General features: G+C 33.3%; 2 protein-coding genes across 4 annotated transcripts; both read left to right on the top strand.

The window, feature by feature from the left end:
* The first annotated feature begins 1418 nt into the window (after nt 1–1418).
* Nucleotides 1419–13069, top strand: LOC108209837 (TOM1-like protein 9). Of its 2 annotated transcripts, XM_017381024.2 has the most exons (12): nt 1419–1556; nt 2742–2861; nt 2925–3053; nt 6154–6232; nt 6446–6544; nt 6746–6859; nt 7908–8065; nt 8575–8656; nt 8946–9031; nt 9898–10047; nt 11799–12052; nt 12208–13067. In XM_017381024.2, the coding sequence occupies exons 3-12, from the start codon at nt 3040–3042 to the stop codon at nt 12783–12785; spliced, it is 1614 nt and encodes a 537-aa protein (XP_017236513.2). In that variant the 5' UTR covers nt 1419–1556; nt 2742–2861; nt 2925–3039; the 3' UTR covers nt 12786–13067. The 2 variants fall into 2 exon arrangements, with proteins under 2 accessions (XP_017236513.2, XP_063940471.1); XM_064084401.1 differs by lacking the exons at nt 1419–1556; nt 2742–2861; nt 2925–3053 and having other exon boundaries at nt 6177–6243; nt 12208–13069.
* Nucleotides 13070–15260: 2191 nt separating this feature from the next.
* LOC108206547 (protein PEROXIN-4) lies at nt 15261–25141 on the top strand. 2 transcript variants are annotated; one of them, XM_064084422.1, is made up of 5 exons: nt 15261–15392; nt 16582–16701; nt 16765–16893; nt 23323–23452; nt 24801–25141. In XM_064084422.1, the coding sequence occupies exons 1-5, from the start codon at nt 15387–15389 to the stop codon at nt 24887–24889; spliced, it is 474 nt and encodes a 157-aa protein (XP_063940492.1). In that variant the 5' UTR covers nt 15261–15386; the 3' UTR covers nt 24890–25141. The 2 variants fall into 2 exon arrangements, with proteins under 2 accessions (XP_063940492.1, XP_017232372.1); XM_017376883.2 differs by lacking the exon at nt 15261–15392 and having other exon boundaries at nt 16558–16701.
* Nucleotides 25142–25638: the final 497 nt, after the last annotated feature.

Raw genomic sequence — 25638 nt, forward strand, 5'->3', positions numbered from 1 at the left:
AAGTTTCCCCTGACAAATTGCCTAATTCTTATGCTTTCACCATGTCTATGCAGAATATTACCAATATGCTTTTAACTGATGAATACTATAATACCGGTGATTTAATATTGTATGAGATAGTGGCCAAACTTGGTCCTCTGAAGGGAAGGACCAAAAAAATTTATTATTCTAGATTTCTTATGCTTATTGCTAAACACTTGCTCAAGAATCTACTTATAATGCAGCAATAGAGGTAGAACTCTCGTAAGGATGAAAGACAAGCATCTAAGGATGACATTGACACTATCATATTCATTCAATCAAAACTAGACCCAAATGATAAAGAAAAAGATGAATTCATAAGAGGTCTTTAGATAATTATAAACATCAAACTTGATAAGCAAGGAAGAAAACGAGAAGTCAGAGAAATGAACAAAATGAAAGGAAAAGAAGAAGACATTAATCTGCTCAGTCTAGAGGAGCTGTTTCATCAATCTATACATTCTCAACTCAATCTCAGTTCCAATTATCTATTTTAAGCATAAAAATCATTCTTGAGTTGAATGACAATTAGATTATACCGTCTCATGGTAATCATCAAGGACCAATATTATATAAGAAATTTCATTAGATATATATAGGGGTGATTGTTAGATTTATGTTAGTCTTGATGATAAGTCAAAGCACTTAGTGTAATTTGCTTAAGCAAATATAGCTAATCAACGGATAATTTACTATATAGTACTTGTTGATCAGGTAATCTATCAACTGATGAGGTATTGTAACATAATATATATTTTACAAATTAGAAATTGATAAATAAGTTTATTAGATGATATAGTTTTTTATCTATGAGTAGATGTGTAGTTAGTATGCCAAATTGAAAATATTCTAAGTCATGTAAACTATTCAAATGAAATAAAGATCAAAGGCTAAATTTAAACTATCAACGGATGAGAAATAAAAATGGCTAGTAAAGACAAGCTATCAATTGATTATAGAAACTATCAATGGTTACCAATTTGGCTTATAAATTTCTAATTCAAGAATTATCATTTGATACAGTAGAGAAAATACAATCTATTCTAAAAGCTAAAATTAAAATAGACTTAACTCTGTATTGAAAAATTGAAACCTGCCATTTTTTGCTACACAATGAGAGTGTTAAACAAATCAAATCTGTCAACGAGACAAATATTTTGAAGAATGTGCAAGTAAATATTTGAATAGGATTACAATTTTCAGATTTTAAAATGTTGGATCATATTTGGATTGGCTTTCTAAAATTCAATCAAATATTTTCAGATTTTAAATTTTGAATCTATATTTTAATTTTGTAAAATTGAATTCGATATCTCCAAATTTTTTTACTTTTTATCGGAATATTTAGATCCTTCATTCTCGAATAAAAATTATAATTATAATCGGCGTGAGCAAGGTGTTTGTGGAGCAATATATACATACACGACTCTGTATCGTATTATGATATTTACTCGCCCAGCTCCTCAATTTGTTTCCTGCAGTTCTTGCTGTTTAGGTCGTTGTATCGTGTCCAACTTGCTGCTTACAGGATGCAGGTCTCTCTCTCTCTCTCTCTCTCTCTCTCTCTCTCCCCCCCCTCTCTCCCTCAACAGTAAGTAATAATCTAATTACTTACGATTATGCTTAATTCAACCTTCCAATCATGCAGACAATTGAAAATATATATTTTGCACAAAGCTCTTTCTTTTCACTCCATTTTACATAGTTACTTTCTTGTCAATCTGGATTTGTCGCTGAAATTGGAATTCAATGCGGTTAGATGTTGCTAGAGATTCAATAATATATGTTCAAGAGCTTGTGGTATTAGAAAAATCATAGTTCCTGCTCTGTCCCAATTCAGCTCAATCTGGATATTTTAAGCTAATCCTTGCGATTCTGTCTAGCACAGAAAAACTTTTCCGGCACATCTTGGTAACACGAAATTATAAATTGTTAAATTGTAATGAAATTTCAATTGGCTGTTTATCAAAGACATTAATTCCCTTGAAATTGCAATGCCTTTGTGTTATGGCTACTTGACTAGTATAATCCTTTGTGTCTTGGCTCTATTCACCAAATTACTTGGATATTTTGGTTCCTTCACTATAATGTAACTTTAATTCTTCCACCTGAAACTGATTGCCATGTGCTTCCATTTGTTATGGTTTAAGAGTCTGCTGAGCATCATAGCTCACTGCTTTCTATCTATTACTGATAGGCTGATAATTGTTATTTGTGTAATGTCTTATATAGATCTGGATTAGTTTTCAATGTCGTTATTATTGTTTTCATGGCGTCCTGGTCGCCATATATTCGGTTGCATATGCTCGGCCCGTATCTGTTTATCCTACTCGGACTTAGTGTTATACATGTTCGGAATACCAATAATTTGTCTTTATGTTATGCTATTATAAAAGCCTAATAGTCTGTAGGCCAGGAGTACCGTCGATGGATTGTCTATGGTTCATCCTTAATTTATAGTATTGATACAGATTTAAATTTCATGACATTGCTATCATTCAGTTTATGAATGGTGTCTCATTCAATAAAGATATTATTAGTAATCGAAGATAAGAACTTGATTTGGTATCTAAGTTTCAGTACTCGTCAAACTTGTGCTGATAGCAAGTGCATTTATGAGAGATTCTCACCTTTCCCTGTTATAAATTTAAATTGCCTCATTAATAATTTCTTTCTACGTGATTATGGTCTTAAAAAAAAATATTTGGTGTATGTTGCAGGCATCACGTGCTAGACTGTTCAAAGAATATAAAGAGGTGCAGCGGGAGAAATCCGCTGACCCTGATATCCAACTTGTTTGTGATGATTCCAACATATTTAAATGGACTGCTCTTATCAAGGTATGTTCCAAAATTGCCCAATGATGTAAAGATATACTGTTATTAACCAAGTGCAGTCTTCAGGGCCCTTCAGAAACTCCTTATGAAGCTGGCATTTTCCAGCTTGCTTTCTCAGTTCCTGAGCAATACCCTCTGCAGCCACCTCAAGTGCGATTCCTAACAAAAATATTTCATCCTAATGTGCACTTCAAGGTGAAGTTTTCCATTATTTTCCTCTTTAAGAACATGATTATGAATGTGAACTGGTGGCTTTAATTGTGTCTATAGTGCTTTGAAATTAGGTATGAATAGATCAGGGGATGACGCAGCCGTAATATTTTTTTTGTAGTTAAACAGAATTGTTGCAGAGATGTAGCAATCAGTATGTGGAAATGACTATTTTAGAAGATGGATATAAGTTATATCTTGTATGAGGATTATATATCCAACTGGCTATCTTCCAGAATCACAATTTTTAATTAAAGTAAACTTGCAATTCTGCCGATTTGTTTAAATTTCATACTAAAACATGTACCATTATGTTTTAACCGTTAGAATTTGTACTTTGCTTGTGGAATTTGGCAAGCATGATGTGGGATTATACAAAACATAATTTATGCAATTGTACCGAACTTTAAATTGGTTTGATGTGGCAACTAGTATATTTTGTAAGTTACTATTAGGATTTAGGTATACATTAGAATTTATTTGCTTCCGTGCAATATATAGTTATTATGTGAAATTAATTTTGTGAGTAATGTGCTCATTGATGTGGGGTAAGTTTTTCTTGTTAAGTCAGTTGGTTAATTGTCTAATCGGACAAGTCGGATTTGTAATATCATTTCATTTTTTAACGTTTAAATTATTTCATTAATTTTCTAAATTCTTGATAGATTGTATCTTAAAAACTGTTGTGTGTGTGTGTGTATATATATTATTTTATTTTTTGTATTTATTTAAATCATAAACATTAGTTTGCAAATAATTTCCAAAATGGATTGTTATTTCATTTGATTTTCTAAAATATTTGAATTTAGAATAATTTTGTTTTGATTTTAGAAAACATTATTTTTCATTAAAAATTTGTGCAAAATATTTCATTAAATTCTAAAATCATATTTCCTAGCTGTATAAAGGGTCAGGAAACAAATTTATGAGCCACTCAGCAAGTGTATAGCAATAACAGTAGGTTTATGGCATCATTATCAACATTTAAACATACTAAAAAAACTTTAAAGAAATATTTATATGACTAAAATCATTCATGACACTAAGGATTATAGCCAGTGATCAGCCGCGAAATAGTCCGTAACCAAATCTCTGTGTATCTAACAATTTTACATATCCTTACACTTGGCCTGTAAAGTGTGGAATGAATTTGCGTCTTAATCCAAGTCATGAAAAATAAACATATAAAACATTTTATTTGTTTTAAAAACAATCATGCTCAAATAGATTAAATCATTTTCTGAAAATTTCTATCATGTCAAATGATGCCGAGGTTAGGGTGTATTGAAGAAATCTAATAAAATAATCGTGTATAATATTTCCTTGGTTTATTTAAACAAGCAGCGGATTCAAGAATTGGGTTTAGGTTTGACCATGTAATAAAGGTTCCAAGGCTAAATCAAATCAATTCAAAACTATCCATTATATGGCAATTTCATTCATGGAAAAAATTAGTAAGCAAGTGAGTCGGAAGAAGGACACAGGGCAAAGTACACTTGCCCTGATCTTTAGTTTTCACCAAAAGATATGACCTAGGCAACCACATTTCCCTGACCTTCACCGGATCTTCCACTCATCCCTACGTTTATATAACCCACACTTAGTAACATCTGATTTCCTATTTCTAAAACATTCTATGCACATCTATATCCAACTAATCATATAATATTAGCATCCTTCAACATTCTTCACAAATATAGTAGCTACATACTCATATAACATTTCGCGAATTCTATACCTGTTACTCATGTCGTATATCTAATTAGGCACAAGCATGTCATAGACATAATCTAAATGTCATTCCAAATAAGACATTCTACTAGGCCTCAAGTATCCGGAGATAGAAATATCATTTAATAATCAAGGAAATTGAATTAAATAAAATCTAAAATAATCTTTAAAATGATTTTAAAATTTAATGAAATATTTTGCACATAGTCGCAATGAAAAATAATGTTTTATAAAATTAAAAAAAAATTAAATTCAAATATTTTAGAAAATGAAATAACAATCCATTTTAAAGATTATTTGCAAACTAATGTTTATGATTTAAATAAACAGAACACACACACACGGATATATATATATACTCATGTGTGTGTGTGTATTTGTATAATAACTTTAAAGATACAATCTATGAAGAATTTAGAAAATTAAAACAAAAATTAACGATAAATATGAATTTACTCATCCGACTTATCCGATTAGACAGTTAACCTAAGTTACCCGGACACGGGTGCAGATCCGAGGGTCGGGTGCTTCATTTTCAAAATTTTGAGATCCTTGGATGTGGATCCGAATTTGGACACGGGTGCGGGGACTTCGTCCGTATTTGGACACGGGTACGGAGACTCGATATGTAAAACATAGTACAATACTACAATATATTATATATAGTACAATACTACAATACTACAGTTCAGAAGACCTAGTTATGAATTAATAGACTGCTGCTTCGTGACCAAAGTCCAAAAATGTCAAGTCTTTAGAGGATTTTAGCCAGTCCATATAATTTAATAGGATATAATCAAAATCAACTCCATATGTGATAGAAGTATTGACTTGATATCCTGTATATAAGCATCTAGTTGATGAATTTGCTACTCAAAGTATACATAATAAAATTCTTTTCAAGTAGATTGAGTTTTCTTCCTCCACAATACATAATAAATTTCTGTTTAATTATTTACCTTGTGTCACAAGATCAGTTCCTGTATTTTTGGATATTTGACAAACATGACACTAACATCATGTTGTTTTTAGGTACCATGACTAAATTTATATTTATATTTTTTTCACTCGAATTCAATCTGTTTATTGGGAAGTCCGATAATTCATGTTAGTCAAAGTCGAAACATATTTAAACATTGTTATTATTCAACGGGCAATGAGGACACTTGTATGTGCCTGGTAATAGACCTGGCAGTAGTTGTAAGGTTATCTGCATCAGCTTATTAATTACTTCCTCTTCTAGTTAGCAACCTATATAGGATATGTTTTCATATTTTATTTTCATATCGTGTTAGTTTTTCCCTTTATTTTCTTTTTTTTAAATATCTGTTTCCAATCTGTTTTCATTCTGCAGGGAAGCAAAGCATGTTGTGAGAGGCATACGTAAGCGTCTTGGTAGCAGGACACCCAAAGTTCAACTTCTTGCCTTAGCGGTATGTTTCAGGTTTTCTTCTTCTTTCTTTTGGAAATGTATGACAGCATTGATGGCTACAGATGAATTTATTTATAATCAACATGTTACAACTTTATACATATTTAATCGAAAATCAGCAGACCAATAAAGTGTTAAGAATCATTTAGCTTTGGCCATATGCATATCTCATTGGAGTTTTCTTAATGTTGCACTCTCCATGCATCATTTTTAGCTATTGGAAACACTGATGCACTATTGTGGGGACTATATCCACTTGCAAGTCATTGATAAAGGCGTGCTGCATAAGATGGTGAAAATAGCACGGAAAAAGGTAACATAATTTTCAGATAATTTGTGGCTTTCTTATGTAATGAAGATTGCTATTATTTTCCCCATGGTAGTCTGTATATGTAATTCTATCCGTTAAAACCAGTAAGTTTATCTATACTACAGTAATTTGTGATAACTGAAACCTGTGACCTGTGTTATTCTCTCTTGTGATACTGTTTTGATGGATAACCCTCTATGGCAGCCTGACTATCACGTTAGAGAAAAGATACTAATTCTAATAGATACCTGGCGGGAAGCTTTTGGAGGAACAACATCAAGATATCCCCAATACTTTGCAGCTTATGAGGAGATGTTGGTATGTTATATAAGATTGTTGTCAAATTTAATGCATAATATCGATATAATGTTAAAAACAAACTTTTAATACATCAGTTGATAGTCCTCCACACTACGGATGTTAGATCCATTTCCCCTTTCTAGGAAGATGTCTAACTTCATTTTAAAAAAAATAACATAGACTGGATGGCAAGTAAATATGTAACATCATTTTATTGAGATAGCCGGATCGGATGTAACATTATGACGATACTGCACACATGCCCTCTAACCTTGCTAATTAAAAAGGATGCTAGCCTGTTCGAGTAAAATCTCGGATTTGAAACTCTATGTAACTAAACATGACAATTTTACACTTTTTTAATGTCCCCCAATGCTGCTCAAGAGTTATCAGCAGCGTTTTCTTAAAAATTCTCAAAACTTTTACACTGTTAGTTTATAAGGGAAGCTAACCCGAGATGTAGCTAGAATATTATGAATGCAAGAATGTGAATATCGTAGTAATATTAACTTCTAATTCATATGAAGTAGCCAGGTTTGAAACACCAGATTTCTGTTAAGTACTTCAATTTTTTTATGCAGTGCTCTCACAATTTATAAACTTAGTATCGTGCATTTGTTACAATATGTAATTGAGTAAAATAACATCTACAAACTTTTATTTTATGAAATAAAATATGGAATTTATAAACTTAGTATTGCCACATGTTGAGGCTGCTTCTTAGGGGATTACGAAATGACAAATCAAAACTAAAAATTTAGCACAAATTTGACAAAAGTACAGTTAAAACAGAGGAAAAAGACATTTATTGAAAGACACAGTTTTTTGCTGTTTACATTCAGCTGTAAGAATCGTTCATGACGGGAACTGAAAACTATTTGCTCGTTTGCAAAATCTATATTTGTCGTGTGTGTGTAAACCTGTAATACATTAATGGTTACAACTGAACATTGCTTGTCAAATGCAGTGCCGAGGTGTCATGGGTTTTTTATAATTGAACATAACTTATGTTCTAAATAGTGTAGGAAATTTATGTATAACATTTGCTTCATATCGTGTGTCTCAGTATCTGGGTTTAGTATTCCCCAGGAGGTCCGATATTTCTACGCCTGTATTTGCACCACAAGTGCAGCCTCATCTATCACTTCCACCAAATACAAGAAGTCAAGAAATTGGTAAAAAAGAGGCCGAGTCTTCTGCTGAGCCTGATTTTCCAACATTGAGGTTCACTGCTCTGCTGTTCTTGTGTCTTTCAATTTATAAATATTGTAGACTTTTTCCGTTAAAATACTTAGTTTATTAATTATGCGTTTTCAAGTTTGTATTGCTTTATTTGAACTTTTTCCTGGACTATTGTATGAATAAGGTGCTAGCATATAACCTGCACCAATATCAATGATACACTAGTCTTAATAATTTCCTGAATTAATATGTTTGATTTGGAACTATTATTATTTTTTTGGGCTATTATTCAGAAGACTGTGCTTATATGCTAATATTTTGGTCTGTGACACCGTTTAATCATGAATTTAGAAGCATCTGCCCTTCATTCTCAATCAACATCCTCTTGTGCATTTTTATTGCATTGTTACTTCTTTAGTATAATATATTTAGGCAATGGTTGCTGGAATCACTGTTCTTCAAAATTAGTTGATGTACACAGCTCCATACAAAGTATTTCTCACTGTTGCCAGTTCTCATTCTTCTTTGCTCATCAATACTATTTGTTCTAGCTTGACAGAAATTCAAAATGCCCGGGGTATTATGGATGTCCTTGCAGATATGTTGAGTGCAATAAGTCCGGGGAACAAGGAGGTGCGTTTAAAATCAGATGTTACCTTCATATTTGGTATTATGAGAAGACACTGAACTTGATGCTGCGTGGAACTATGATGTATACATGTTTTTTCCTTTCAACAGTGCAAATAAAAGTTTGATATACAATCCGGCCTAATTGATGAATAATTAAAATTAATTCCGCATTCTTAACACCATTAGTTTTTCTCTCTGTTTTAATATATCATCGCACCTATAGTACTTCTCATTTTCAATATTTCTGCAACTTACTAAAACATTGTCCAAAATGTTGGATGTCATGTAACAGAGACTTAAACAAGAGGTTATTGTTGATTTGGTAGAGCAGTGCCGCACATACAAGCAAAGAGTGGTACATCTTGTTAACTCAACTTCGTAAGGCCTTGCTTACTTTCTTGCCATCTACTTGGCGCATTTTTCAAATAGATTACCCCAATATTCTGTTCTTACTAGTATATTTTTCAGAAAGGTTTTTTGGTATATAAGTTTTAAATCTATTTTAATAAGTTACTGAGAAAAACAATGGTAAAACTTTGTAAAGATAAAGATGGACGTTTAATCTAGGATGTCTCAAGAAAGGTGGCTTCTAAATTGGCAGGGAGGGAGTTAAAAAATTAATTGAGGCTGTTCCCTTATAAGGTGTTTTTGGTTCTTAAAAACAAATCTTTCACTTGACGTGGTTCATGTAGTAGTGTATATGCGGTGCTCATTTTTTCTTTAGCTATAAGACATCAAGTGAATATAAAAGCCTATTGGTATAATTTCAATTGCTTTCTTTTGGTTGGTGCTGCTAATGAAAGACTTTCATTTGCCAAATTATGATGTTTCTCTACGTAACAGTTGTCAACGTTGGAGAGAGGGAACATAACTTAAAGAATCTGAACACATAAATTAATCACACGCAAATCATTGCCACCATAAGAATGGTTAATTACGAAAGAAATTAAGCATGGTTCTTTATGGACATGGGAGACCCTTTTTCTCTAGGTGTTAGTATTCCAGGAAATAGTTGTGTAATGATGATACTGAATTCAAAAGAGATTTATGTATATATGTAGTATTAGTACTATTACTGTAATACTGTTACTACTGCCACGTCCTCTTCCACCAGTGCTTGCTAGTATGACCACCACCACCACCACTACTGATATGCTAGTGTATGATAATTTACATATGACTTGTTGCAAGACAGAAAAAGCTTACTTGACTGAACTTATGTTGGTGGTGATGTATTTCTGCAGGGATGAGTCGCTACTATGTGAGGGTTTAGCACTGAATGATGACTTGCAGCGATTGCTAGCTAAGCATGAAGAACTTTCTGATGGAAATTCAGATGCAGGAGCCGCGGGTGCTCCTTTAATTGACACAGGAGACGTCAATAATAATATGGGGTACTTCCATAATGACATTACTTGCTATTATATACTTCTAAATAATATAATATTTCGTTGTTTTTCTTCTTATAGTATTTCATTCTTATCTGCACTAGAATCGATCTATTCAGTTTGATTATATTTTAATTTCTTTTGACATTTAATGGTGTCCAATTCTTGTGAAAGTCAGAAAACTAGACATGTTGTGCAATTTCAACTTTCACGTAGCAAAGTTTTTGTTACTGGTCTAGGTTAAAACTGTTCATTTATTGTTTGTCGATTGTTTACTCTGTCATCTCGTTAAGGATTGTAGTACTGGTAAAATAGTTTGATAGAGAAGAAGAATATGATTTAGAATAGAAGCAGCTATAATCCCATATAAAAAAATCTTTTCAATATGATGAGGAGGTTATAAGAGAATTGATCACTTAACCAAAAATGTGATTCAGAGTGAGGGAGATTGTTAGAATATAATGATCATGATAAAAAAATCTTTCTATAACATCTTGAAGTTTTAGGAGAACTTGTCAACTAACATGTTAATATACAATATGATCCTAAGAAGCCTCAAAGTTTTAGGAGAACCGGTCACTTAAAATGGTACTAGAGCGATCCTGGTAAGCTCTCTTATTGGTCACTCAACATGGTCTGGCTTGTGGGTAAGCTCTCTTCTTGATCACGAGAGATTCAAGTTCGACCCATAGTATTCTTATTATTTATTAAGGACACAATAGCAAATCTATGTTCCGAAGATGGGTGCCTAAAGTATGAGAGCTTAGTCTCGTGGGGGACTAGAGTTCGACTCGCTGCAATTTCATAATATATCATGGACACGAAAGACCAATTTAATATATTATGGACACAAAAGCCAAATTTATACCCGAAAGATGGGTGACCGTGATCTATTTTGGTTCCAAAATCAATTTATTATGGGCATGAAAGGCAAATTTATATCGCACAGATGGGCATCCATGGTCCACTCTTGACCCAAAAATGACCTTTCGAGCCCGTGATCCACTCGACCCAATAGTGAGCGTTGAAGTGAGGGGGAATGTTAGAATACAATATGATCCTACTAAGATGTACTCCTAACACCTTGAACACCTTGAGGTTTTAGGAGAATTTGTTAGAACTTTTTAGAATACAATATGATCATTTATATTCCAAAAATGACCTTTCGAGCATGGTAAACCCTACTCTTGACACCTCGAGGTTTCAGGGAAAACTTTTTAGAATAAAATATGATCATATTATATTCTAATAACCTGCTGCTTTCTTTGATTTCTGTTGTCTTCATTGACACACTATTGAATTTAAATAGCATAGCTTTAGGAGATTAGAAGCAGCTATACTTGAAATAAGAAAAGATTCATACAAGTGAGGAAGAGGGTGACTAATGCAAGTGCAGATAGTTTAAGTCCCACTATAAGCATAAATTTAATTATCACATTATGGATATGTGTGATTAGAAGTAGGCTCGATTTATGCTCCTGCAAACATAAGAGATCGAGGCACATTGTGCGTGCACTAGTGATTCCCTTATATATCAATTTGCATTAGTTGACAACCTTTAGGCTTTATCAGGGTCTTATTTCTGATACAGTCTTGAGTCTTGGTTTCAGTTGTAGACCGTTCTGGATATAATGAACCAAAATTTTGTTTTAAATGTGATAAAATTATACATACATGTCATAATTAGTTCAACTGATGGGTTCTTAGAGAGTTTTTACTGATCCTAAAATGGTTGTTATACCCATAACCACTTCCAGGATTGTTGCTGTACCAGAAGCATCAGGTAGTGCCGATCCTTTAATTGACCTTTTGAGTGGAGACATCAACCCATCAAAAGCTGAGGATTCACTAGCTATTGTTCAAGTTGAGGAATCTCAGTCAAATGATGCTGCACCTCAGCAAAATGCCCTAGCACTTGTTGACATGCTTTCAGAACATAATGCTTCAACATTGCAGCCGCCCCAAAATGATCAGATTCCGCAAGAGCAGCAGCCGCCTTTACAGGATAATGGTTAGTACAAAGTTGGTCTGGGTATATACACCCACTTTACATTCTATTAGATTTAGGCAATCAACAGTCATCATGTTTTTCCTGACATATGGATTTAAATGACTGAGTTCTGCTGCATTTCAATCTATACATATTTACATGTGGGCTTTTGGCAGGTAATACTCTCTCGTTCCCTCGACCACCATGGGAGGAACAGCCAGAAGCAGATAATAGCTCATTGGCGGAAAACGGATACCAAGAACCAATGCAAGCCTCTCAGGTGGGTTTTACACAAGGTACCATACCCCCTCAAGTATATCAACACATGGAAAATGGCCAGGCAGGAAATGAGTATATTCAGCCAACCATGCAAGGCCATCTTTTAGCTGCCATTAATCCTTCTATGAATCCTCCACATCCAATTCAAAGGAGTCAGTCACTGGGTCTACATCCTCAGCAAATGCAGTATGCACAAATGGCTTATATGTATCCTCAACAAATGTACAATAACCAAATGGCAGGTTACGCCTACGGCTATAGCCAATTTCCAAACAATCAGTACCCTGATCAGAGAATGTCGGGGTTATCTGGAAGTGATGATGGAGTCTCGAACAGCTCAACTACTCAACTCACTCAGTCATATGTGCCATCAGGAAAGCCTTCAAAGCCACAGGATAGGCTTTTCGGTGATCTTGTAGATATTAAGAAGTTTAAACCAACTAATAGCACTCATGCAAAAACTGAAAGCATGTGAACAGGGGACTACTTCACATTCTGCTTGACCTTTTCAGATACATTGTTTACAAGACAATGTATTTATATGTACATTGTAGAGGTCCATTTTTCTTTGATTATTTTATCAAAATTGTATGAGTTGAATGTATGGGAATCAGAAGTGCTAAAAGAATTTTCTGGCAATGATAGACATATGTATGACAATTATCAGGAAAGATGAATGTTTATGTCAGGTACTTGGTACATGTCATGTGTACAAGTATGTTCTTTTAATCTCTAACAAAATTTTTAATGGGTTGCTCAAAATTGGTTTTATTGCATTTGCTTATGAGATATTATGGTGTGTATGATTTGTTTGATTTGTTTGAGTTGTTTGTTATTTATTATAAATTAATACCTGAACTTGGGACGCCACTCGATCCCCAAGCACCACTTGATACTTAGCGCTAGGTGAAGATCAGACAAAATATGTCCAAGTGTGAGTGGCGCCACTCACCCTCTATGAGGTGTCACATGAACTGATGATAAAATCTGCGAAGTAAAACTTAGTGGCGCTATTAATACACTTCATCTGGCTTCACTTATTGATTTTCTTACCTACTGGAGCACTACTTGGAGTTAATATTGCACATTCCAGGTTGTCAAGCGCCACGCAACTGATACATATATACAGGAGGATGATATGAGATCACTTGAAACTAGCAACACACAACTATAATTTTGCATACAACTCACAAGCACTCATCCGAGTTTAGCAAGAGAAATTGACATATTAGTTGAGTGATTTTGTAAATTGGTTTTTTGTCTTGTGAACGATTTGCGAGTTGGATTTATAACACCCTCGAGATTAATATTAATATGATAATTACCCCGAAATCCGCAAATCGAATCAATCGACGAATTTGGCAGTGACGTATTCAATCACCCCTTCTACGTCATCTTGGGATTAACAAAATGATATTGTTATTATTCTTAATGCTATCAATTACAATGGAATATCTTAAATCTAGGTAAAATTTAAAGAAAATGTATGAGAAAAAATTGAAGTTTCTTTTATGACTTCATTATAAAAGTTTCCCCTGACAAATTGCCTAATTCTTATGCTTTCACCATGTCTATGCAGAATATTACCAATATGCTTTTAACTGATGAATACTATAATACCGGTGATTTAATATTGTATGAGATAGTGGCCAAACTTGGTCCTCTGAAGGGAAGGACCAAAAAAATTTATTATTCTAGATTTCTTATGCTTATTGCTAAACACTTGCTCAAGAATCTACTTATAATGCAGCAATAGAGGTAGAACTCTCGTAAGGATGAAAGACAAGCATCTAAGGATGACATTGACACTATCATATTCATTCAATCAAAACTAGACCCAAATGATAAAGAAAAAGATGAATTCATAAGAGGTCTTTAGATAATTATAAACATCAAACTTGATAAGCAAGGAAGAAAACGAGAAGTCAGAGAAATGAACAAAATGAAAGGAAAAGAAGAAGACATTAATCTGCTCAGTCTAGAGGAGCTGTTTCATCAATCTATACATTCTCAACTCAATCTCAGTTCCAATTATCTATTTTAAGCATAAAAATCATTCTTGAGTTGAATGACAATTAGATTATACCGTCTCATGGTAATCATCAAGGACCAATATTATATAAGAAATTTCATTAGATATATATAGGGGTGATTGTTAGATTTATGTTAGTCTTGATGATAAGTCAAAGCACTTAGTGTAATTTGCTTAAGCAAATATAGCTAATCAACGGATAATTTACTATATAGTACTTGTTGATCAGGTAATCCATCAACTGATGAGGTATTGTAACATAATATATATTTTACAAATTAGAAATTGATAAATAAGTTTATTAGATGATATAGTTTTTTATCTATGAGTAGATGTGTAGTTAGTATGCCAAATTGAAAATATTCTAAGTCATGTAAACTATTCAAATGAAATAAAGATCAAAGGCTAAATTTAAACTATCAACGGATGAGAAATAAAAATGGCTAGTAAAGACAAGCTATCAATTGATTATAGAAACTATCAATGGTTACCAATTTGGCTTATAAATTTCTAATTCAAGAATTATCATTTGATACAGTAGAGAAAATACAATCTATTCTAAAAGCTAAAATTAAAATAGACTTAACTCTGTATTGAAAAATTGAAACCTGCCATTTTTTGCTACACAATGAGAGTGTTAAACAAATCAAATCTGTCAACGAGACAAATATTTTGAAGAATGTGCAAGTAAATATTTGAATAGGATTACAATTTTCAGATTTTAAAATGTTGGATCATATTTGGATTGGCTTTCTAAAATTCAATCAAATATTTTCAGATTTTAAATTTTGAATCTATATTTTAATTTTGTAAAATTGAATTCGATATCTCCAAATTTTTTTACTTTTTATCGGAATATTTAGATCCTTCATTCTCGAATAAAAATTATAATTATAATCGGCGTGAGCAAGGTGTTTGTGGAGCAATATATACATACACGACTCTGTATCGTATTATGATATTTACTCGCCCAGCTCCTCAATTTGTTTCCTGCAGTTCTTGCTGTTTAGGTCGTTGTATCGTGTCCAACTTGCTGCTTACAGGATGCAGGTCTCTCTCTCTCTCTCTCTCTCTCTCTCTCTCTCTCTCCCCCCCCTCTCTCCCTCAACAGTAAGTAATAATCTAATTACTTACGATTATGCTTAATTCAACCTTCCAATCATGCAGACAATTGAAAATATATATTTTGCACAAAGCTCTTTCTTTTCACTCCATTTTACATAGTTACTTTCTTGTCAATCTGGATTTGTCGCTGAAATTGGAATTCAATGCGGTTAGATGTTGCTAGAGATTCAATAATATATGTTCAAGAGCTTGTGGTATTAGAAAAATCATAGTTCCTGCTCTGTCCCAATTCAGCTCAATCTGGATATTTTAAGCTAATCCTTGCGATTCTGTCTAGCACAGAAAAACTTTTCCGGCACATCTTGGTAACACGAAATTATAAATTGTTAAATTGTAATGAAATTTCAATTGGCTGTTTATCAAAGACATTAATTCCCTTGAAATTGCAATGCCTTTGTGTTATGGCTACTTGACTAGTATAATCCTTTGTGTCTTGGCTCTATTCACCAAATTACTTGGATATTTTGGTTCCTTCACTATAATGTAACTTTAATTCTTCCACCTGAAACTGATTGCCATGTGCTTCCATTTGTTATGGTTTAAGAGTCTGCTGAGCATCATAGCTCACTGCTTTCTATCTATTACTGATAGGCTGATAATTGTTATTTGTGTAATGTCTTATATAGATCTGGATTAGTTTTCAATGTCGTTATTATTGTTTTCATGGCGTCCTGGTCGCCATATATTCGGTTGCATATGCTCGGCCCGTATCTGTTTATCCTACTCGGACTTAGTGTTATACATGTTCGGAATACCAATAATTTGTCTTTATGTTATGCTATTATAAAAGCCTAATAGTCTGTAGGCCAGGAGTACCGTCGATGGATTGTCTATGGTTCATCCTTAATTTATAGTATTGATACAGATTTAAATTTCATGACATTGCTATCATTCAGTTTATGAATGGTGTCTCATTCAATAAAGATATTATTAGTAATCGAAGATAAGAACTTGATTTGGTATCTAAGTTTCAGTACTCGTCAAACTTGTGCTGATAGCAAGTGCATTTATGAGAGATTCTCACCTTTCCCTGTTATAAATTTAAATTGCCTCATTAATAATTTCTTTCTACGTGATTATGGTCTTAAAAAAAAATATTTGGTGTATGTTGCAGGCATCACGTGCTAGACTGTTCAAAGAATATAAAGAGGTGCAGCGGGAGAAATCCGCTGACCCTGATATCCAACTTGTTTGTGATGATTCCAACATATTTAAATGGACTGCTCTTATCAAGGTATGTTCCAAAATTGCCCAATGATGTAAAGATATACTGTTATTAACCAAGTGCAGTCTTCAGGGCCCTTCAGAAACTCCTTATGAAGCTGGCATTTTCCAGCTTGCTTTCTCAGTTCCTGAGCAATACCCTCTGCAGCCACCTCAAGTGCGATTCCTAACAAAAATATTTCATCCTAATGTGCACTTCAAGGTGAAGTTTTCCATTATTTTCCTCTTTAAGAACATGATTATGAATGTGAACTGGTGGCTTTAATTGTGTCTATAGTGCTTTGAAATTAGGTATGAATAGATCAGGGGATGACGCAGCCGTAATATTTTTTTTGTAGTTAAACAGAATTGTTGCAGAGATGTAGCAATCAGTATGTGGAAATGACTATTTTAGAAGATGGATATAAGTTATATCTTGTATGAGGATTATATATCCAACTGGCTATCTTCCAGAATCACAATTTTTAATTAAAGTAAACTTGCAATTCTGCCGATTTGTTTAAATTTCATACTAAAACATGTACCATTATGTTTTAACCGTTAGAATTTGTACTTTGCTTGTGGAATTTGGCAAGCATGATGTGGGATTATACAAAACATAATTTATGCAATTGTACCGAACTTTAAATTGGTTTGATGTGGCAACTAGTATATTTTGTAAGTTACTATTAGGATTTAGGTATACATTAGAATTTATTTGCTTCCGTGCAATATATAGTTATTATGTGAAATTAATTTTGTGAGTAATGTGCTCATTGATGTGGGGTAAGTTTTTCTTGTTAAGTCAGTTGGTTAATTGTCTAATCGGACAAGTCGGATTTGTAATATCATTTCATTTTTTAACGTTTAAATTATTTCATTAATTTTCTAAATTCTTGATAGATTGTATCTTAAAAACTGTTGTGTGTGTGTGTGTATATATATTATTTTATTTTTTGTATTTATTTAAATCATAAACATTAGTTTGCAAATAATTTCCAAAATGGATTGTTATTTCATTTGATTTTCTAAAATATTTGAATTTAGAATAATTTTGTTTTGATTTTAGAAAACATTATTTTTCATTAAAAATTTGTGCAAAATATTTCATTAAATTCTAAAATCATATTTCCTAGCTGTATAAAGGGTCAGGAAACAAATTTATGAGCCACTCAGCAAGTGTATAGCAATAACAGTAGGTTTATGGCATCATTATCAACATTTAAACATACTAAAAAAACTTTAAAGAAATATTTATATGACTAAAATCATTCATGACACTAAGGATTATAGCCAGTGATCAGCCGCGAAATAGTCCGTAACCAAATCTCTGTGTATCTAACAATTTTACATATCCTTACACTTGGCCTGTAAAGTGTGGAATGAATTTGCGTCTTAATCCAAGTCATGAAAAATAAACATATAAAACATTTTATTTGTTTTAAAAACAATCATGCTCAAATAGATTAAATCATTTTCTGAAAATTTCTATCATGTCAAATGATGCCGAGGTTAGGGTGTATTGAAGAAATCTAATAAAATAATCGTGTATAATATTTCCTTGGTTTATTTAAACAAGCAGCGGATTCAAGAATTGGGTTTAGGTTTGACCATGTAATAAAGGTTCCAAGGCTAAATCAAATCAATTCAAAACTATCCATTATATGGCAATTTCATTCATGGAAAAAATTAGTAAGCAAGTGAGTCGGAAGAAGGACACAGGGCAAAGTACACTTGCCCTGATCTTTAGTTTTCACCAAAAGATATGACCTAGGCAACCACATTTCCCTGACCTTCACCGGATCTTCCACTCATCCCTACGTTTATATAACCCACACTTAGTAACATCTGATTTCCTATTTCTAAAACATTCTATGCACATCTATATCCAACTAATCATATAATATTAGCATCCTTCAACATTCTTCACAAATATAGTAGCTACATACTCATATAACATTTCGCGAATTCTATACCTGTTACTCATGTCGTATATCTAATTAGGCACAAGCATGTCATAGACATAATCTAAATGTCATTCCAAATAAGACATTCTACTAGGCCTCAAGTATCCGGAGATAGAAATATCATTTAATAATCAAGGAAATTGAATTAAATAAAATCTAAAATAATCTTTAAAATGATTTTAAAATTTAATGAAATATTTTGCACATAGTCGCAATGAAAAATAATGTTTTATAAAATTAAAAAAAAATTAAATTCAAATATTTTAGAAAATGAAATAACAATCCATTTTAAAGATTATTTGCAAACTAATGTTTATGATTTAAATAAACAGAACACACACACACGGATATATATATATACTCATGTGTGTGTGTGTATTTGTATAATAACTTTAAAGATACAATCTATGAAGAATTTAGAAAATTAAAACAAAAATTAACGATAAATATGAATTTACTCATCCGACTTATCCGATTAGACAGTTAACCTAAGTTACCCGGACACGGGTGCAGATCCGAGGGTCGGGTGCTTCATTTTCAAAATTTTGAGATCCTTGGATGTGGATCCGAATTTGGACACGGGTGCGGGGACTTCGTCCGTATTTGGACACGGGTACGGAGACTCGATATGTAAAACATAGTACAATACTACAATATATTATATATGTATTCAAAAAAATTTCTACCAATATGACTCCTGTATTAATAGATCACCAGTAAAATCAAATGCTAAACTGAATAAACCATTGTACCATACTTAAACATATAAAAATCCTTCAAATCATATTTCTGAACATGAAATAATAGTCTTAAAATCCACAGCTTAATCATAATAGTTCTCTGGCCGTAAATAACTTAAACACAATTGATCGTGATAAGAAGAAAACTAACAGGAGACAACTCAGGCTTAGTCTTCAAATTAACTAGATATTTCCCTCCTCGTCCTCGTGTATCATTACTTCAAACTATGGTTCATCTAGCGAAAGCTGAGCAAACTCACCAACATGTCCATCAGGGTCAAAGTTATCTCCACCTACAAATAATAATAACAGAATAAATAATAATTTCTAAAGACAAGACACAAGAGTTTATATTATATATTTATATTTTAGTTTGAAAGAAACTTACAAACATCCCGGAATTTGGAAGGGCCCTTGACATATTCCTCATCCTTGCGTGATAAAACACGGAGATTGTTATGCACAAATACTAAATCTTCAGTCCTTGAAGTTGTCAATCTGTTTCTCTTCACCGTCTGAATAAGTGAGTATGTGCTCCAGTTTCGCTCAGTACATGATGAAGAAGCTGGTTGTTCGAGTAATTTAAAAGCCAAACCTTGTAACAATGGTGTACTTGTTCCATGATTAGCCCACCAAGAAACAGAGTTTTCTGTCATTCCCCCTTCAATGACATGAGCTTGGTTAAAGTACCCACTTCCTGTCGAGAAAGCTCCAAACTCTACAAAAACTTTCTGCAAATCAGTTGGGTTTGTGAACAGCCTTTTGAAACATTCATTCCTGTTAACAAATACTTCTTCATCCTCGTGCGGAGATATTCGCATGATACCATTGTTTCCCCCTCGAAGCCAAGCTTCATAATAATATTTTGGTACCAAGGAATGGGCTAGGCAATGTAAAGCTGTGTTGCTCTTGTTCCACCTACTCACAAGTATATCGTGAATAACTTCAAAAAATTCAGAACTTCTAGTTAGCAGATCATTTCCTTCATGTGCATAAATAACCTTTTTTACATCCTCAATCATGGTATCCCACATGTCATATATAAGATGTAAAACAGCAGTGTCTTTATCACCTTCTCTCAGCATCCCCACAATTGGTTCGGTAAAAGCCAAAATGTAATCCAACTGATCCCACCAAAAGTCATCCACAATGCATCTTTTTACTTCTCTCGCTTTGTTGGCAATGACATTATTTCTTTTTTCTCTATAGACCTGCCATTTATCATCCATAACCATTTTTTGTAGTGCAGTGCGTACCTTTCTAAGTCGGCCAGCCATGATAAGGTGTGATGCAAAACGTGTTTCGGCAACTCTCAATAGTGTTAAATCAGAATGGCTACTGAATATACTTAATGCCAAGTTGTGATTAACAACAAAATTTCTAATATCTTGAACGTCATTAAGAATATCTAGTATCCACTTACAGTGCTCGTAGTGGCTTGATCTTTCTGATGGCTCGCAAATGCCTTTTAACGCCAAGTTGATGCTGTGAACCACACAAGGAGTCCAGAATATGTGTGGATGTTTGCTTTCAATAATCTCTCCAGCAGCCTTATAATTAGCAGCATTGTCTGTGACAATCTGAACTACATTCAGCACCGCAATTTCTTCCATTGCATCTAAGAAAATCGATGCAACAAATTCTGCTTCTTTTCGAATACCATTTGTATCTATTGATTTAAAAAAACATAGCACTTCCAGAAGAAGCAGCCATGACATTGATCAGAGGCTTTTTCTGAAGATCAGTCCAACCATCCGAACAAATAGAAACACCTTTTTTCCTCCACGTGTCTTTAATAGGTTGTAAGAGTTGAGAGATGTGATTTTTTTCTTGTGCTAATAATGTTGTGCGCAATCTATCATATCTCGGAAGGACATATCCAGGGACATTACTATTAGATAGCATCAACAAAGCCTTTCTAAAATAGGGACATCTACTCAAATTAAACGATAAAGCACTTGCATGAAATGCTCGAGCAAATGCCTTGTCTAATGCATCCCTTTCAACAACATTAAAAGCTTCAGTGATAGGATTACCTTTCCGTTTTTTTTGGTGCCAAATCTGATCCTTGAGGAAGATATAGATATGCATTCTTTTGCTTCATTTGTGCTGTCTCTTGTTGTCTCCTAATTTCCGCAGCTTCATCCTCTCTCTTGATTGCAGCAAGCATGTCTGGTGTTATGTTAGGACAAGCTTTCACACCACAATTTTGGAGTTTCAACAGATGAGCTTTAACCTTTGAATAGCTTCCAACAACCTTTCTTTGACAATAATTGCAAGTCCAGGTCCGATTGCCTCCACCTCCAGGTGCTTTTTGAAGTACAGTGACATGGTTCCACAAAGGTCTTTCATCATAGTTTGAAGATTTTTGATTACCAGGTCTCTGTGAATTAATTGGTGAAGCCATGAGAAAGGCTGTGTGTAGCTATAAGATGAACTCAATTAGCACATAACAAGAAATACTTATCCTACATCAATTAGAACATAATTCACAAAATCAATTTCACATTATAATTATAATGCACGGAAGCAAATAAATTCTAATGTTACCTAATATTAACTTACAAAATATACCAGTTGTCACATTTAATCCATGGACTAACAGCATAGATGTTGCGACTAAATATTTCTGTCTGTTGCATGTCTTTCTCAGTCCTGATGATTGTCTTATAGTTAAATGCTATATGTTCTGGTACATCAGGAACATGGTAGATTTTATGCTTATAAATGATTGTCAATTTAACCTTATTTAAATGGGATTTGTTTTCCTCCATTTGTTGCTATTTGCCGGTAAACTTATTCTTTTTGTTGCTCGTCTTTCCTTCTCCTCATGATCGTCTGATAGTTATATAACAGTTTTATCAGTTTGAACAAGGAACATGGTAGATCTAAGGCTGTGTTCAGTTGGATGGAATGAAATTGTGGGGGAATGAAATTTGTACTCTAAATTGGTGGATTTAGAGGGTGATTGGAGAAAATGTCTATAATTTTCATTCTTTCAATTATTCCATTCGAACTATTTAAATTATAAATCTAACTCACATGTTTTGGAAGGAATGGTCATTCTATTCCATCATGTTCTCGAACGATCTTCGTCATAAGAATTTTAAACTCACTTTTATTTAGTCAGTATTGTCCATACTTTCTTCTTTTTCCATTAAACTTCTTTATAATTTTTCATTCTTTTCTCGCATCATATTATTTCATTCAAGTGAACGCGACCTAACAGTTATAAATGATTGGACTAACAGCATAGATGTTGTAACTAAAATAATTCTGTCTGTTGCTTGTCTTTCCCAGACCTGATGACTGTCTTATAGTCAAATGCTATATGTTCTGGTACATCAGGAACAGGGTAGATTTTATAGTTATAAATGATTGTGTCTTTAACCTTATTTAAATAGGATTTGTTTTCCTCCATTTGTTGCTATTTGCTAGTAAACTTATTCTGTTTGTTGCTTGTCTTTCCTTCTCCTGATGATTGTCTGATAGCTAATCTAACAGTTTTATCAGTTTTAACTAGGAACATGGTAGATCTAATGTTGCGTTCACTTGGATGGAATGGAATTTTGGGGGTATGAAATTTGTACTCTAAATTGGGGGATTTAGAGGGTGATTGGAGAAAATGTCTATAAATTCATTCTTTCAATCATTCCATTCCAACTATTTAAACTATAAATCGAACTCTAATGTTTGGGAAGGAATGCTCATTCTACTCCATCATGTTTTCCAACAATCTTCTTCATAAGAATTTTAGACACACTTATATTTAGTCAGTATTGTCTCATACTTTCTTCTTTTTCCATAAACTTCTTTATAATTTTTCATTCCATTCTCGCATCATATTATTCCATTCAGTGAACGCAACCTGATAGTCATAAATGATTGCGGACGATGTGACTTTTATATATATATATTTACATGCATTTGGTTTAATACTTGCAGACTGGAGAGATTTGTCTTGATATCTTAAAGAATGCCTGGAGCCCAGCTTGGACACTACAATCTGTTTGTAGGGCCATAATTGCTCTGATGGCCCACCCAGAACCTGACAGTCCGCTAAATTGTGATTCTGGTAAAGGTCACTCAATTATTTTATTTGTATATTACCTTTTCTTTAAGGTGAACATTAAAAAGAACCAGACAATCTGCTAAATGACTGGGAATCAGTCATTTCTGCCACTCCTGTCTTACTTTGGGGATTAGTTAATGGTTTGTTTACATGTTATAATGGGTGTGCGGAAAAGGGGGTTTAGGGAAGGCAAACAGAAGATGACAGGGATAGCATATGTTCATAAATCCCAGTTCTTTTTGCCTCTATGTTTGTCTAGTTCTTTTAGGCTGATGATAATGACTCATTCCATTGCCTATTATATTTTACAAATGAAGCCTTCTTGAGAAATGTGGAGGGTCTTAATCATATGTGGCTTTGTTGTATATCTATTACTTATAAGTTGGTACCATTATACAGTTTGAATATATATAATATGTGTGTGTGTGTGTGTGTGTGTGTGTGTGGTCTTTCTAGTGTGTGTGTGTGTGGGGTCTTTCTAGTGTGTGCACATGGTTACGCACTAACTACTTTTTACTTAGGTGGAAGATTTTTGATTGGTGGAGATTTTTGTGCATGCAGGGGGCCATAATATTAATGGAATTAGAGCCATAGAAATCTGGCTACTAACCAAACCCGGGGGCACACATTAGACCGATCTAATTTATCGTAATCGATTAGTTAACATGTTGGTCAACCGTATTCTGAAACACGGAAAAAAATCATTGGCTTATCAAATTATCTATATATATATTTATATATATATATATGAGTAAAGTTCTATAGAGACCACTTTTTTTGGAGACCGTGGAGACCACTTATGTTCTGCAATTGAAATATGGCATAAAAACATTGCAAAATGTATAGTTTTGCACATCATGTTGTACAAAATCATTATTTCACTTTAAAATCTTGAATATCATATAAGTTTTGCATGTAGAACATTACAAAATGTTATATTCTACGAAATATATTTAGTTTGCAGGACATTGTTCAACTTGCAGAACATACATTATATACTTATGAAACATAGATGATCTTCAACAATTTTAATGAATACATGATATTTGTTGAACATACTTCACAAAATAATGTATTTTATAGTGTTTTGATTGCAGAACATAAGTGGTCTCTATGGTCTCCAATAAAAGTGGTCTCCATGCTATTTTCTGTGAATTCTGCAAACATGACAATCTGATATTCAACGCAATAGTTTGCCATGTTCTTAAAATTTGGAGGAACTTGTGTAACTCATCTTGCATGAATGTGATATATTTAATCCTATATCTTCTTTATTTGAAAGTTGGTTGAGTTGCACAATGTTGCAATTCTGAGATCTAAACCTATTTGTTCCTTCCTAATCTTTGCTTAGGCAATCTTCTCCGTTCTGGTGATATCAGAGGATTTCAATCTATGGCAAGGATGTATACTAACCTTGCAGCAATGCCAAAGAAAGGATGAGCAGATATTGGCTTCTTCATTGCCCTTGGTCATCCTTATTTAACCCATTTCGGTCAAAAGTATTTCGATGTGATTAAATTTGTAACTTATGCTTTCTTCGTCTTATTAATTGGTCTCAGGACTCGGAACGTAATTTTACTGTGTATAATTGACTTGTAATGATGCCAAGTTATACTAGTATTTAAAATTGTTTGTCTTGTTTGTTATTAGAATTCCTTTTTTATTTACTAAATAAAGAGCAGCACATTCTCATTTTTGGATTTTCTGAAATCATGACAGTTATGTGTTAATTTTCCAGTAGCCTTTAAAAAAAAAATCAAATTAAGGTCATTCTCTTTCCTTTCCTCCAAAAATTTTATTTGTTGGTTGCTATAATAAAATTGGTCTCACTCTTACTGTGAAAAACATAAAATAATTTTAAAGGATATGACATTAGGTGACAATCATATCATCATCATGTAATTAAACAGTTCACATGGTACAATCACCAAGCACGAGTATGGATCAACCCTGAGGGCAAGCAAACCAAACTGGGGCAGAACTAGAATTTTACTTTAACCCATGTAATTTTAACAAGCAATTTTCTTTGGGCAGAACTGGAATATTACTTTATATGTGAGGGCAAGCAAACCAAACTGGGGCAGAACTAGAATTTTACTTTAACCCATGTAATTTTAACAAGCAATTTTCTTTGGGCAGAACTGGAATATTACTTTATATGTGAGGGCAAGCAAACCAAACTGGGGCAG

Source organism: Daucus carota, chromosome 1 (assembly GCF_001625215.2).
Source record: "Daucus carota subsp. sativus chromosome 1, DH1 v3.0, whole genome shotgun sequence".
Classification (NCBI taxonomy): Eukaryota; Viridiplantae; Streptophyta; class Magnoliopsida; order Apiales; family Apiaceae; genus Daucus; species Daucus carota.

Coding starts and splice junctions, on each gene's coding strand:
- LOC108209837 (XM_017381024.2), top strand. Junction 8,066..8,574: donor CCTGATTTTCCAACATTGAG/GTTCACTGCTCT, acceptor TATTTGTTCTAG/CTTGACAGAAATTCAAAATG. Junction 12,053..12,207: donor GCCGCCTTTACAGGATAATG/GTTAGTACAAAG, acceptor GGCTTTTGGCAG/GTAATACTCTCTCGTTCCCT.
- LOC108206547 (XM_017376883.2), top strand. CDS start 16,573: ATGTTGCAGGCATCACGTGCTAGACTGTTCAAAGAATATAAAGAGGTG. Junction 16,894..23,322: donor ATCCTAATGTGCACTTCAAG/GTGAAGTTTTCC, acceptor TAATACTTGCAG/ACTGGAGAGATTTGTCTTGA. Junction 23,453..24,800: donor TCCGCTAAATTGTGATTCTG/GTAAAGGTCACT, acceptor ATCTTTGCTTAG/GCAATCTTCTCCGTTCTGGT.